At 33.0% G+C, this 17,151-nt stretch overlaps 1 protein-coding gene across 1 annotated transcript; it reads left to right on the top strand.

Annotated features, from left to right (window-relative positions):
* Positions 1-4: 4 nt before the first annotated feature.
* On the top strand, positions 5-7,445 carry LOC128225837 (receptor-type tyrosine-protein phosphatase epsilon-like). The gene is made up of 18 exons (XM_052935734.1): positions 5-34; positions 242-342; positions 560-687; positions 872-959; positions 1,471-1,544; positions 1,692-1,728; positions 1,906-2,003; positions 2,316-2,438; positions 2,901-3,052; positions 3,235-3,370; positions 3,599-3,748; positions 3,906-3,987; positions 4,101-4,174; positions 4,599-4,745; positions 5,126-5,251; positions 5,574-5,734; positions 6,587-6,725; positions 7,374-7,445. The coding sequence occupies exons 3-18, from the start codon at positions 649-651 to the stop codon at positions 7,443-7,445; spliced, it is 1,698 nt and encodes a 565-aa protein (XP_052791694.1). The 5' UTR covers positions 5-34; positions 242-342; positions 560-648.
* Positions 7,446-17,151: the final 9,706 nt, after the last annotated feature.

Genomic DNA, 17,151 nt, shown 5'->3' on the forward strand with positions numbered 1-17,151 from the left:
TACTCATTTTGCATTGGAGGAAAACAGGACAGATGTACAATTTTAATTCATATGCTTTATTTGTTCCAACAGTATTCTCAAGCAATATTGAACATTTCTATATTTTTATGCAGAATGATGATAAATCATTTAAAAAACGTATGAAATATTGGCATTTATATTATATAATTTTTACCTATCGATGTGTGGGTGATTTACAATTGTCCTCGATGTAAACGTTTCGTAAACCACTTTGCTTTAGAATCAAAACACGAGAGAGAAAACAGTCAGATAATCATAAGTGGTTAGAAGAGGCTAGTTTACCAACTAGACATATTACAAAGAAGAACGACATTTACGAAGGTATACTAAACACACGTTCTTTATAAAATTAAAGCAATGCCATTTCGTTTTGGTATCTAAATATGGCACTAGATCGCAACAAAACATTATATATCACACTCGAAACCGTATGCATATCGTACGGAACAAAAAATCACACACATTCAAACAACAATAAAAAAATCATTTGGCTTGGTTGAGGCAATGGCGTTATTTTCATTATTGTTATTTCAATTAGAACCCGTTAAGGAGGGCGATTACTACAGTTTTAACGACGCTGCCCCTGGAATTGAAATTCATCTTTTGTGGAACTATATCACAGAAAAAATGAAGAATACCTGTAAACATCTCTATGACGAATTTGCGGTAAGAACAATTATAGGTTGTTGTTTTTTTGTTAAAAAGATACATACAAAAACACCAGTTACCCTAACTGAACAATAAATGGATTAAGTCAACCGATTAATCAACCTCAACAACTTGTCTGCCTCTTGAGTCTTGTATGTGTTGCTGATGTATTGCACAATAACTTAACTCTTAAATATTACAGACTTTGACAACAGGGCTCGTCCATAAACATGACGTGGCAGCCCAAGAAAAAAACAAGGGCAAGAACAGATACAAGGAAATGTATGCATGTACGTCGTGCCACCCATTTGCATTTTGTTTGCATAAATACATGTTATTAACAGAAAATCATTTACATGTATTAATTTTATATATTTACATAAATAATTATTTACAGAGAAGGTGACATAAAAACTTAATTAATCGGTTGGTTAACTTAAACCTTAACCTAGGTTACCGCGACAAGTATTCAATATTGATCCTATCCTTATCCTAAGACATGTGATTCCATTCAGCCTATTGGTCAGCTAAATATACAGCCCAATCAGAACACTTATTTTTTAGTCATAAATCTAAGTTCAAAAAAGTTGCATATTGAATACATCGCAAGATAAAAAAGGAGTATATCCATTGTATTTTTCCGATAGCTAGTAATATTATCCTATATGGGATAAGAAACCACCAAGGAATGAGCAAAACGTTTTTTTACAAACCGTATGTTTAAAAAATATGATATGTCAAATAACATTTGACGATATGATGATGTTAAACATGCAACAAACTTAATACATAACACTGCAGACGACCATTCACGGGTGCCACTCCAAACAGATAAGCCAGACGAGTCTGACTATATCAATGCTTGTTTCATCAATGTAAGTTTTTGGATCTGATTGTGCTTTTGATAGTATTCATAACAATGTAGAACGAAACTATGCATAAAGATAACATTTCCACCTGCACTCGCTTATATATAAATTTAACTGACACCAACACCAGAATTTGTTCTTTCTTTATTTTAGGGTTACGAAAAAGTAAACAAATTTATCGCATCACAAGGTTAGTATCAAAGACTTGAAACTGGGATTTTCTTATTACGTTTGAATCAAGATTCATACTATATCATTTATATTGTTTAATCTCATTCCTATAAGTTTACTTCCTATTTCCACACCAGTATCGTAGTCTATCATTTTCATCAACCACACATATGAGTTCCCAGTGTTTCTGCTTAAGGTCCTACGAAGAACATGATTGATGACTTCTGGAGAATGATTTGGCAACAGAAAGCTGACAAAATTGTGATGCTGACAAACCTCATAGAAATGGCTTCGGTATAAGATTCGATTTGAAATATTAAGATTACAATATTCATATCATACCATTTGTAGCGTTGGGTTTCAACGTTTCTTAAAGTACAAGAACGTGTTATGAACATTGGTGAATAAAGAGCAATTCACAACCCAAAAAGGACTTGTCTACTTGTACAATTGCATTGTTTCAATCATGTAAACTTCAGTTTAAGTGTAATTTTAAAATGCATTTTATATGAAATGTGAACATTATTCTGAACGGTGAATTTTGAACAATTAATATAATGCATTGTTACTGTATAATCATTCATTTAAAAAAATATATATATTTAGATTAAGTGCAAACAGTACTGGCCAGAGAAAGGTGACACTTGTTCATATGGTGGCATAGATATATCATACATCGACACAAGAGAATTCCAAGACTACAATGTACGGACCTGGGAAGTGGTTAAGGTAGCTATGACTGTTAAAGATCATGTGTAATACACTTTGATATCTCCTTGGCTGTTGTAATATAAAGAAGTAATACTAAATAAAGGTCATTGCTTTTTTCTATTGTTCGAATTCAGTACTACATGATACACACTACTTACTGTGTAATAGAACGATTATTTTCGTTTTGAATGTATCAACTTAAATATGACAATTACTGTGTTCTGAACAAATGTATTATTTCCTTATGTCTACATAATTGAACCAGGGTTATAGAAAAGAGTGTTGCATCGTTTGAAAACCCTGTTTCAGACAATCGAAATGACTGAGAGGGGTTATTCTGGTGTACATTTATGTTTATTCTGTTAAAAATGTCTCTGGTTTTGAAATTTGTAAAATGTCTACACAGTTTATCATTGAAAAGCTTCCAATGCTTTTTACGTTGTAGATCTATCAAAAATGTGTCCAAATTTATATTTGCAGACTGGCAGTAAACCACGTCGAATACGCCAGTTCCATTTCAAAACTTGGCCTGACAAGGACGTTCCAGACAGTGCTTGGTGCCTCGTCGACTTCTGGAAAGCTGTTGACACTAATAGCGCAACAAATGAATCACCGATTGTTGTACACTGCAGGTAAGATCGATTTGAATGTCTGAAATACAAGTTGCCAAACATATCTATGATGGCCAAACATTTGTTTGTGGTTTAGTTATATTCATAAGAAAGAAGTGTTAATCATGCATGTGAAGTATATCTAAACTATTTGTTTCTTTTACTGGGGAAAATGCTATTAAAAATGGTGTCAAACATTACAGTGCTGGAGTTGGTCGTACAGGAACATTCATCGCACTTGATAACCTTATATACCAGGCTAAAGCAGAAAAGTGCGTTCGGCTTCTACAAATGGTGCAGACACTGCGCAGACAGAGGGTGAATATGGTGCAGACGAAGGTAAACGTCTTTTAAGGTTTACGTTTTGTCTTCAATTTCGATATTTAATGGCTGATAAGAAAACATAAAAACAATTTGTTAATTATTTAGATGTTGTAAGCACGGGATAACACCAACTCATTCACCAACATTAATTAGTTATACCTGTTATGTGCTTGAACCATTGGAAAAACATAGCCATGTCATAAAACATTTGCAATTCCTCAGCACAAACGTCATATGTTATAGGAACAGTACGTGTATCTCCACGAAGCTGTAGCAGAGGCCTTGCTGATCGGGACACACCACGTGTATTCCAAGCAGTTTGATAGTTTCTACAAGCACATGGTCAACAAAGAGCTACGATCGCCGAGGACGAGGATTGAGGAACAGTTCGATGTAAGCTACCAAACCTTTAGATTTACAATTCAGATGGAGATGGTATTTATATTCTTAATGAAAGGGAATCTTAAAAGATTATACCTCAATTTCGGTTTTTGATTTGTCATGAATATGAGAATGATACCACACATGTTTCCAAAATATCGTTTAATAGTTGATTGAAAAGGGAGTAACAGAGGAGTCGGTGCAGGAAGTTGGTCCCGAATATGGAAACATAGAGTCCATGCGATCGGAAAGTAAGACATTTTCCTATTGATTATGTTAATATATGATATATTTATATTTGCTATATGAAATGCAACATCTGATAAAATGGGAAATGTAATGATTGAGTATTTTCTTCATTCAGTAGATGCATATCGCCCTAACCTGAACAAAAGAGGATCTAACTTTGTTCAAAATCTCGGAACTATTTTCTTACCGGTGAGTAACATACAAGATTAAAATGAAGTTGTCATGACACTATAAAGTAGAACATGTCTTTGATTCCTATTTAATCAATTGCTAACTCGTTAATCAAATTGAAGTAAAATAGTTCATGATTCATTGCAATTGAACTTTTGAAATAATATCAAAATATAGTTACAAAAAGAGCACCATGTTGACACATCCATGTATACAATTAATTGATTTACCACGAACTTGAAAAGAAACCCACAAACCTACACAATTATTCGTTATAAACTATTAAAGGACATTTCACATTACTTCTATTTGTAGTAACTGTGATGAACTATTATAACATGTTTGTATAAGTAAAGTGACTTTGTCTAGTTTTCCTTTCCACTATGCTACGCATAGGATTAGTTACCTTTGGAATGCAAAGTTGTTGTCGTTTCCTGTATAGAACTACGCCAACAAGAACACGTTCCTCGTAGCAATGTCGCCGACAGAACAAACGCTGGAAGAATTCTGGTCCCTGATTGAGGAACAACACATCACCACCCTAATCATGCTGACGCCACAATCACATACCGCATACAAGGTTGTGAAGGTTATTTGGTAACCATAAGTTATTATTGGAACTGCATTTTGATCTATTCGATTGATTACTTAAGTGGATGATTTCCCAAAAGTTTTAATGAAACTATGACTATTGATTATGACTTCTCAGGTGAAAACTATTCTGCAGGTATGGTTGAAATCATTTGAAATATACCTTATTTATATGTTATGGAACATGTTGTAATGTCGATTTCCTACACGATCATCGTGGCATTGTGTATCAGTATGACTTATGGCAAAACGTCTCTTGCGTGTTTTCCGTAAAGATGTAACAAAAAACAATTTTAAAATCATTGTAAACACTCATTTTAAGTTTGTAAGCACATATCGACATTATAAAACAAGTATGACACATAAATAATATTTTAGACATGCCAGTACTTAGGAAGCATGGACGGGAAACAGATCGGCAATTTTGTTGTCAACTGTATCCATGAAAAGAAGAACAAAGAATTCCAAGAAAAGTGTTTCTCATTCAAAGACGTAAACAACGAGGTACATTTGATGAAAGTTAAACGAATAGTTTTAATATATGTATATTACTTGTTCCATACTTAAGTATAGACTGGTATTCAAACCATACTTCAAAACTATTTGTAGAACTATAACTACTGTTATTAAGCTATTATTTCTATTTTAGCATTTCTTTACAAATAAATATAGTTTCAATCACAATCAGAGGACTGAACTTGTATTTTACACTAATTACCAGTTATTTTGCTAGGCTAAACAATGCAAAGAACAACCACATTCACAAGCCTGGTAAAGTATGGACTCTAAGACTTTGTTACTATCTAAACCATTTTGTATATTTGAGGACGAGGATTACCTGACCACAATACGTCAGTTTGAGTTTTCGGCTTGGCGGGAAGGCGAGGACACGCCAACATCGGTACAGCCCATGTTAGATATGCTGGAGGCAGTCAACAGGTGGCAGCCTCATCTCCTCGAGAAAAGACCTATCCTCATACATTGCGAGTAAGATCAGCGAAAAATGTGTTTAAAACAATTACTACTGGTTTTAACAGTTTCACTTCGATGAATGTGGTTGTATTTGGACAAATGTAAAATCCTTTTATTTTTGTTTATTATTAGCGAACCAATTAAATACGATCATTATTAAGGAAGGTAAAACACCCCTTTCTTGCACGACAAACTGCGTATATCCTTCTTATTTTTAGTGAAACGGAAAGAATTATTCACCTTATAGTCATTACGTTATGCTTGTAATTGAGATGACCTGTATTAATTTTTCAAAAAATACGGGGTTCCAAAGAACCAGAGATTTACAACTAAACTACAATTCAAGGTAGACAATGTAGGGATTGTTGTATAAATCAAGTAATTCCGGTAAAATATTGGAAGTGTTACCTTTGTGGACACCGTAAACGAAAATCAATGTTACAACTTCGTGTGACAGGAATTTCGACTAGCTTTACCAAATCATTAATGTAACTTCATTTAAATTTAAGGCGATTCTTCCGAAGGGAATGTCGTTTACATGCAAACAAGTATCATGTTTTGTGAAGTTTATGTTTTATTGTAAAATCGGCACAAGGCAGTAGTTAGACTGTGACAGCATTGCAGTCACTTATATAATACACTACAGTATAAAAATAGCATGTTTAAAGAAACGTGTGTCGTAGTTCTTCGCTTGTAGATTAACGTAGGCCAAAGCTGACTTGTTGACGGTTTAAACAAGATCTTAGTTTAAAAACAAATTATTTAAAATGTTTTTAAAAAGCCTTGAATCCTATTTAGTCAGTAAAGTTGGGAACCCTGCAAATTGGAAGCATTCCATATTACAAATAAATTATTTACAATTTGCAGATCCGGATTTCATCGCAGTGGATTGATAGCTGTACTTCTGAATGAATTTCATCGGATTCAAGCAAACAAGGGTCAGATCAACATTGTGGAAAGCGTGAAAACAATGAAACAACGGAACAAAGATATTGTACAGAGTCCGGTGAGTGTAACATTCGAAGTGTTCATATCAATATAAATACACCCCTGGACAACGTTTCTTAAAAGGTTTATTCTAATAGAATCAAAAATACAATGACAACTAAACCAACATGTCAAGCAGTAAATACCTTTTTTTTAAGAGGCAAAATGTAAGGGTTCAAAAGACACTGAACGATAGAAGAAAACGTACAAACACCACATACTTGACACACATTTATCAAAAAAGGCCTTATCAATATACGGTGGTATTGCCGCCTTAGAGCGGTCAGTGAAACACGAGTTCAATGGAACACGAGTGAACTGGGGGAGGGGGTTAAACTTTTGAATATATGCATAGCCTCGCACTTGTGCAAACATGTTTCCAAATAGAACCTTTCTAATGCCGACCGCCACTTGTTCGACCGCACTTCCTAACCACCATTCTTTCCCAAATGAAAACGATAAGTAACAATTCTTTTTCGGAGTGCCGTCTTTTGGTTCATTATATAGTTACATGTATACCTTTTCCATTAACCTGTATATTTATACAACGCATACACTCAAGATGTAATTATTTTATCTGAACATTGACATGTATAGACACTCTTGAATCAGGTTTGCATACATTATTTTCAAAAATGAGAATTTATATCACTTTCTTGTTTTGCAGACCCAACTTCGATACATCTACAACGTCATACAAGAACATGTAAAACAGATGGATGTTTATCAAAATATGTAGATCATGACAGAATAGTGTATTCCCATGTGTACAGACTTTTTCACAAATATAGTATCACTTGACAATTTACTTTTGTATGGCATATTTTGAATGACACATGAGAAACCAATGTTGTTATACGTTTACTATTATTACTCCTATTATACGGATGCTTTTATTATGATTAGATCAGGGTTTTGAATGAGTTTTATGCAAGCACAGTGCTTATGATTCAATTCTGAAGATTAGATGGTCAAATGAAATGAGGAAGTTATCTTCTGTAGATAAGCATTACACGTTTAATAAATGAATTTCACAACATATACTCATTGATCAAAGTTTAGATACTTTCTTTCCTGCACAATTAACTATTACTATCAGTAATTAATCAGTAATCCGCATAGTCATGGATCTTAGATGCTTACAAAATTATGCCTCATTTTGCATGTTTTTATGTTCGGACTATTATGTTGGTCTGAAATTAATACTATTGTGTATTGTCATGTAATGGATACTGTAATAGTTATAATAATCAAGTGCTTTTTTAAATTGTTTATTTTTGCATGTGTGTAATAGTTATAATAATCAAGTGCTTTTTTAAATTGTTTATTTTTGCATGTGTTATGGAAACACGCCACTTGTTACGATGTTAAGTCGTAGCTACAATAGCAGGTGAGAGTTATGTTGTATATACATTTTAAAATGTGACAGAAAATAAAGGAGATAAAAAAAGGAAGAAAAGTTGTTGAAAATTGGATGATTGGAGGTTTGATTGTTTTGTTCAATTAAGAATCTATCCGTTACTGTTTGGTGTTCATATTGATTCATAAAAACAATATTTTAATACGACTTGTAAACAATTGTCGCCAGCATGAGCTCTATAATAGATTCCCATCAAGAGGAAATATAATTTGAGACACGTTCTTCTTGAACCCAATTTTTCTGTTGATATTGTATATAATAAAACTATCTGCTAGAACTTTCGTTATTCATAACTTCCTTATTCCGAGGAGTCGGTATTCTTAATGGTCAAACATCATGAATATATCCTTTTAGATATAAAGGTATTCAGTTTTATTTCGGTAGTAAGCTATATCCGAATGTCAAGAAATATCCGATCATCCGAGAGATTGAAGAGGATCTGGAAAAGATAACTTTAAACCTGTGTGGGCGAACATTACTACATATGATCACCATTATCAATACTTTATCTGGTAAGACCTGACTTAAACATATTTCACCGTACATCGTTTCTACTTCTGTTTAAAATTCGATTCAATGGTGGTCAATTCTCCGTCTGTCCATCAGTTCATCTGACCGTAAAGATACGTCCAAGTGATTGTTCTTGCTGCAATGCAAACCGAAAATGAAACTCTTTTAAAAATGAAAGTAGACAAATATTTTCATAACAAAAACATTATATTTTTAAAGAAACCTGGCCAAACAATCTTTAGCATATGTCTTTAGAATCAAAAGACATATTACGAATCCTAAAGTAAAAATACTATAATGCAAAGAAACCTTTTAATCACAATAGAATCATCGGCCTGTTTCTAACATTATTATATAAATGTACCTTCTTTCTAATGTATTTTGGTTTACCATTCAGCACAATAACGTTTAAGAGTCGATGAAGCTTTTCTGGATTTGATTCACGACAAACCTATTGTCTGTGTATTTTTGAGCGACAGTCAATTGGGACATATTTGCTTCGAAGTACATTTGTATACAGCATTCAATATTTCTAATATCAATTCTTCATTAATAACAGTTTTACGATATATTTACAATGTGTCTGATGAACACACTTAAAGGGGCTGTACTCCGTATGATGAAAAAGCGAAAAAAAAAATGTCGAAAGCTGACATAAACTTGGTATCGATGTGTACAATGCATTATAACTTACTGACTAAGGTACCACATAGTTTACAATTAAATTATTTTTTCTCAGTGGTTTTTTCGTTTTTTTTTCCATTAAAAAAGATTACTAGGTATGTCTAACTAGTAGAATTCATTCCTTATGCGTGATTGGCTAGTCGATGTTATCACGTGATATTACTATGTTAGGTTTATTGCTTAAATATTCCATCAATTTCGGGTAAGCCTTCGTAGCATAGTGAATGCAACACTGGACTGCAATTTTGGCGACACAGGTTCGAACCCGGTCTCCGACTCGATTTTTTTTTTTACATTTTGGTATTTTCTTTACAATTATGATATCAAAGAGAAAACCATTTTATTAAATAATTGTCCTGAGATACGTTACAGAAAAAAACTTTTTTGGTGCTAACTGGTGTAGAGTCCTTTTAAATGCGAAGGAATAAAATTGGAAGAAAACTATTTTTCCTCAAGAAAAAAAATAAAAGGATGCCATCCTATTTTGTTGTATATAAGGAATGTAACGGTGAATGTGTGTAAGATAAGACACCATAATTAAAAACACTTATTGTCTTTACCCATTGTCACTAATGTCACATGAGAGTATCGTTGAAAATATAATAAACGCAGACACAGTGTTGTATACAACACAAACAGATGCAGTTTGTATTGTCCAATAGTTTATCCATGAACTACAAAAGGACATATAAGAAAGAAATGGTAGGAAAGTATCTTTACTGTGTAGCTTATTGTTCGAGTTCATTCAGTCCATGTCTACATTACAATATAGACAGGTATATGTATTATTTCCTATTCACAATGTTCGTCCAGGTATTTGGAATAGCTTTTTTATAATTTTATTACTACAACCCAATTGTTTTTATTTTGAATATTAAGTACAAGTATTAAGCTAAAAGATTATTTGGTCTTATTAGTTCATAAGGGGCAATCACATTGCTCCCAATATTTCGCTTCAATTATGATATGGTGTAACAAATTTTTATCTTAGCTAAACAATGACAACATGACAACGCTGCATAATGCTTTACTATTTAAGTCTACTTTGCAATGTATAATTGTATTCAAACACGGTAATGGATCTACAAAATTTTACTTGAAGGGCTCTGAGAATAAGATTAATAACATTAGTTTAAACAATACTTATTTCCATATAACATTAACAATTAATTCAGTTCGACAAATTTCGAGCAAAATCAAAATTAAAAAAGACGAAATATGTTATGCATTAAAATAAAAGCATGTAAATTTTACACAAAACAATAGTGTAGATATAATTGAGAAGACAGCCTAAAGGGTTATGCTATATCTCCCTTCTGTAAGACACTCATGCGACTAATGCTTTTGCGATGGTTTCAGTGATTCGAATGAATAAAATCTTGTAGCTATAGAGTGTATACACTGGTATGTTAAATCAAGTTGTTTTATTCTGTTTTTATTTTAATCAATGTGTTAGAATGATAAAAGGATAGAGGAGGAAGATAAGGAGGGCAGAATGCGGGGAAGTATTATACACGAACAATTTCCTACTTCAAAAAAAAGGTATAATTCCCTTAACATATTGTTTTAACATGTACGAGTTATATCTGAAAGGTAGAATAAATTATTTCTTCAGCTCCTATTCTCTTATTTATTATAAATTACAGTATGTATATATTAGTACGTTATATAAAAATCAGTCAATTATTTCATTTGTTATGTTCAAGCTTGTATATATACCGGCGCAGTTTTCTAACAATTACCTTAAAAAATTCGTAACTTAAAAAACCGACAAAATGGTTAAAGTTAGCAATTGCCGTGTCTGTTAAACAAATATTGCTCAAGTAGAAATTCAATAAAATCATTACCATCCATCTGCATCGCATCCGTATCCCTACCGTGTCCACCGGGTTAGCTCAATCGGTAGAGCGTTGGACTGTGAATCGGACAACACGGGCTCGATTCACGGGTGGACCAGGTCACTTCTCTTGTGATTGGTTATAAAATTCTTTCTACCAACATTCGCACTGTATCACTACCCCTGGCATGTACAGAAGTTGTCAGTTCCTTGCAGAGGTGAAAGCACCTAGTACTGATTAACCGCAAGCTACTCCAGGATAGGTGTGCGGTGGTTGAACTGTCACTCTAGGACTCTTCAATGTTCTCACGCCGGGACCCGTCTATGTGTTTGCAAATAAGAGATTCAACCTTGACTAAATTTCGTAGCCAATGATGGCTAGCTTGTTATGATTACCTGAACCACAATAACATTTATTTGCCTGAACATATACCAAGCGCATTCATGTTTTAGAGTATCAAACCCATATATAATAGATACAGTAATAGTTCAACTGCAATTATAAATGTTAGAATCTACCAATGTTTAGCCCGCAGCCTGGGAATATAAATACGGGTATTTTGACGGATATGACAATTACCTTGCCGATTAGTTTTATTTGATTGCTGGCACATTTCCAGTGTCACAGATTAAGGAAAACCTCCTGCCGCTCCTGGGACAACGTTCAAACTGTTGAACTTGTTGAGAAATATCAAATTGGCGTGATCGTTATGTGCTTCTTGAAATGCGGGCAAAACATTGATGATTGTGTAAACAAGCCTAATACCAATCATTTACAGCTAGTTGGGCTTGAAGATTCCATATGTTGACTTGCTTACAGGCTGTATAAATAATAAGTTAACGGAATGTGTTTCTGTCTCTTATGTCTCCGAAACTTGTTTAATACACACTGTGTGCATTATTTATTAATCGTTTGGAATACTTGTAATTTACAGTCATAATTTCATATTGTTTTATGGTAAATCTTTAGCGCTGGCATTCAACTTGTTGTAATGAAGTTTGATTGTTTTATAGGGTCAGACCTTTGGAGATGTTTTTAAAAAAATCCTTTAAAAAGTGAATGATATGTGTGAACGTCCCTTTATGAAGTATTAAATCACAAAAAACACACAATTAATTCAATATTAATACAATATGAGATAAAACAAGCAATAAGAGTCCTTGAATTAATGTTTATTTCGTTTTTCTTTCCATACGGAAGCTGTGATCAAATTGATGTTAAAAGGCACGCTTGATAACCTGTATTTGGCGCTCATATTCATTGTTAGAATTTAAGTCGCGGGACGGTCGTCTAATATTTTCATTCCCGACATATATAGTTGTAGTCAAACGAATAGCATGTTAGCAAACAGTAGTGTATTGACTAATTCATTAAAATTTAATCAAGTGTCAACTGGAATACCGACATTGAAAAACGGCATTTATCATTCATGTTTTGTTCTGTTAGCTGATATGAAACTATGATGTTATCGTACCGATTCAATGTGTGTGTAAATATTCATGATTTAGCCGTCTTGTGTATGTTATAATGAAGACTTACGCATTTGTGTACCCTATATAAAGGTTATCGTATTATGTCTACTTATCAATTTATGAAACAACACCTGTCTATTTTCTACAAAATAGACATTTTATAGAAATATGATTCCTTTAACATAACCGTCTCCGTTTCGACTATACACAAACAGCCCATTGGTATAAATACAGCCTGTATTTTAGTTAAGCATCTGAGAACAACCGGCTGTGAAATACATGTTACACACATATAATAATCTTACGATTAAAGTGTATACTTTGTTGCATATAGAAAACATTGCAAACCTTGAACCAAAATGAAAGTTTGGAAATTTATGAACTTTCCTCGTCGAGGTCCCAACCCTGAATCACTTTCGCGCGGAATTTACCGCCAAAATTCTACTACACGCACGAGTTACCCCGACACCTGTCGGTGACTCAACTACAAGGAAGATTAATTTTCCTCTAATCCGCTGACTCAAACTAGGAAAATGCAATCACGTTGAAAAGTACAAAAACCTATATGGATGCCAATTGAACAATGGATGGCATCACAGGCAAGTTTACCGTGAGATAGTAGTAATATAATGTTAGTCAGAAGGAGGTTATTTTAATTGATTAACCACGCACTTGCTTGTGAGGATATATTAATTGAATCCTAAATCATTGGATTAAAACGCTGGTAAGCGATAAGATATCTTAGGTAAATAATTTGAAGATAAAAAGTTATCGTACACTTTACACATGTAGGGCACCTCAGTATGATAAATATATAATTCTTGTACATAAAGCAGCAAGATATTTCTTAATCATTGTAAGTACTCGAAAATACCAACTTTTAGCAGAAATATTGTAATACTTCCTGGTTCATTTTCCTTAATTTTCAGTTAATTTAATCGCTTTTCGAACATTTTGACAATGATTTTAAGTAAGTTTATTTCAATTAAGCAAAATTTTCTTTTAATTTAACCCTTCTTTTGGCGGACGAGCAGTTAGCGTCTTAATGTATATATATATTCAGAATAACGGGTACTTATGAGAAAAAGCCGTTGATATCGATATTTGAATCGGTCACGTTCTGCAATGGATATTACACTGGGAAAATATTGATTAAAGATTCTATAAATGGCAGTGAAAAATATCATTTTCATGTCACTGATCAATCTTTAAAAACAATCGGAAAGCATATAAACTTGAATGTTTTAAGTAGATGTTTGTTAGTTGCGAAAAGTGTATTTTTTATTTGTTTTTTTATATTCGCTTGCGATATTTTTTGTTTGTCAAAAGTTCAAAGGAACAAAAAATAAATGATGTTGCTTGAGCCATTCAGGTCATGACTAGTGAAACTCCCTCAGGTGAAACAGTACATGCATTAAGTTACAAAAACTAATACCGAAATGACATCTTCAGCGGCTACAACTTGAGTAATCCGTCCTACGGAACTTACACAGTATGTACAGTACTGCTACCTGATGGAGTTTCACTAGTCAAACTAATTTACATTTTGAAATACTCAATACATGACTCAAAACGGTTAAAACCTTGAATGTCATATCAATTGATCGAGAGCGTTCATTGTGGTACTTTCGGGGTTTTAAAGTTAAAGGTAAACCTGGTTTTTAAGATACCCTCAATGCTGCTTACTTAAACGTTTACTTTGGAATTTGATATAAATTAAAGAAGAAAAGACTCGAATGTATTTTTTTTAATACGTGTTCATGTAAACCATCTATACAATTCAATATTATAAAGCGTTAAATCTATACATGCAGTTACAAACAACCAACTATTGTTAGCTATAAGGATACTCCATCCAAATGGCATTAACTTTTCTGATTCGTTTTCGTACTTTTTCCCTTTGTTTATTATCAAAACATCTTTCAACTCCTGCTGGAAACACATTTTAATGAAATTCAGTTAAAACACATAATGCATTTTTTTTTTTTTTAGAAGGCTCACTACCTTCGCTAACTCTGTCCTTTTAAAACATCAAGATGTTTGATTAAGTGTTAACTTATTTATACATTTTAACTTTTGCTCAAGCCATAAATGTTTTAGAAAAGATCTGAAAAGAACGATATTTTTAAAGACATCATTATATTGCATTAACATTCAGTTATTGATCAAAGTAAGCCATTTAGATTGAAATTCTATAAAAATAAGATTATTGTGATAATTGTGATGGATTTAACGAGGTGAAAAAAGGGTTTTTTGAAAAATGATAGGGAAATATTCATTGTAAATATTATACGGGCTATTCTTTTAAGCAACTTGGAACGAATTTATTTTTGTGCTTTTTTTCTTATATGAAGTAAGGTTTATAACACATACATAAACATAAGGGATACCGTTTACCACCTAATATAGTCATATTTTGAAAAATAAAATAAATGATATTTTGATTTAAAGAACTGAAACCAATATTTGCCATTGAATACTTAATGGAGTTCCCATGAACAAAAAAACTGATGAATCGATAAACAAACTACATTAGAGTCACGATCAAAAATATATCTTATTATGCCATTTTAACCTGTGTAAGTTTATTTCATAGTTTAACAATCATACTAGTGAATCACAGATTAAACATGGATGCGAGTGTCAGTGATCTTCCGGGAAGTGTTTGGATTAAAGTCATAGAAGTGTTGGACACGAATCCTGCACGAAGGAACTGGAGAGCCTTAATTGGAACATTGAAAACATCCAACATGATAAATCAGAGATACAAAATCACGTAAGTTGATGCTATGGAATATATATGATTAAACAACATGTTTTAGTATTTCAATTTATTACTATTTTAATACATATATTTCTCACAATCTGTAGAGTTGCCATTGCTTATACATTTCAAAAAGACACACACAATACACAGAAAGAACTAACTGTAGTGCATGCTGTTCTGCCAGTAGTGGGAACTTCATTTTTAGTTACATGAATATCATCAATACAAGAGTTAAATAAAAAGTCAATCAAAGTTCAAACAGCTGATCTTGAGTATAATAATCAAGTGATGCGATTGATTTATGATGAGCAATATTTACGAGGATCATTAAAGAAATATACGTAGAATTTCTTATCATGATTTTGACGTATAATGTTTGGTTATTGTTTTAAAGAACAAATAGACGAAGTGTAATGATTCTTTAGTGTTTGGATAATAATGTTAAATAGTACAGTGTTAAGATGTTGAACACGGAATAAAATGACGATGTTCAAGTGATTTAACATATAAATGTATGCGTAGCAAGTTACCAAACTTGTATTATTGATAAAATGTAAGAACAATACACAAATCCGAACTAGACTGTAAAAACAAGCTGTACTATTGATATACCTTTGCTATATTGCGGTTACATTGTTAATAATACAATAATTATCCTGTTTAGAGGTACGAGGAAAAGACCCAAACGACAATGAAATACTGTTACTCAATAGTCATGATTTTCACACCCGTTCAAACATATAACTACATCAAGCACAATCAACGTGTCTAATAGAACCGACGCATTAAGAGAAGATTCAAGTGATATGAATGAAAATAATTATCACCTCTATTAAAAAGAGTATATACAGTGTCCAGGTAACTTTTAAATGACCTTCGTATATACATATATATGCGTGTTTATTTGACAGTTATACATAACCATAATTTATCAATCATATTACTTTAAAATTCTAGCCCTCAGCAAGTCGAGCTCTGGGCTCAAGGGATCGGAAGAGAGAGTGCAGCAGGGAATCTGATTACAGAGTTGGGCTCACAAGGCATGACCGTCGGGGATCTGACAGCTCTGCTGGAAGAGACAGGCATCGATACGTATCTGCTGGGCCTCTCTAGTTATGGTTAGTGGTCAACATTATATTTTAACCAATGAGACAGCAAATTTCGTCGTCTGCATAAGTATCGTTCAAAATATTTAATCTTGGCCATAACTAAACATATTTTCAAGATATTCATGACTCTAATGATACATGTCTCTTTATATACCGAAGAAATATTCCATAGTTGGAATTCGCTTTCGACACCCCTTGTTAAGTTCGTTCCTGAAGTTTAAATGCTTAGTTTGTAGGTAAATAAAGTCATATTTCCAATCTATTTATAGATTTTTCCTGTTTATATGTGCGCTTTTTAATGAACAGATATGGACCAGAATGTATGAAGAAGTCACCACACTGTTGATATTTTACTTTATAACACTTTTCAGAGGAAATAAAGATCACACATAGCCCAGGGAGAGAAATGGATATGAATAAGGGAGATACCCTGGTGTTGGATATAGCGGCCACGGGAAAACCACACCCATGTTTTCAGTGGTTCTTTTGTCCAGATGGACAAAAGGAGTTTAATAAAATGAAGGGATGTACCGATAGAACGCTCACAATAATCAATCTCACGTAAGAATATGCACATTTATTCCTTTCATGTCAGTAAATAATAGCATGTTAAAATAAAAATTAAGGTAACTGGATACATAAACA

The sequence above is a fragment of the Mya arenaria genome, chromosome 3 (assembly GCF_026914265.1).
Source record: "Mya arenaria isolate MELC-2E11 chromosome 3, ASM2691426v1".
NCBI classification, from domain to species: domain Eukaryota; kingdom Metazoa; phylum Mollusca; class Bivalvia; order Myida; family Myidae; genus Mya; species Mya arenaria.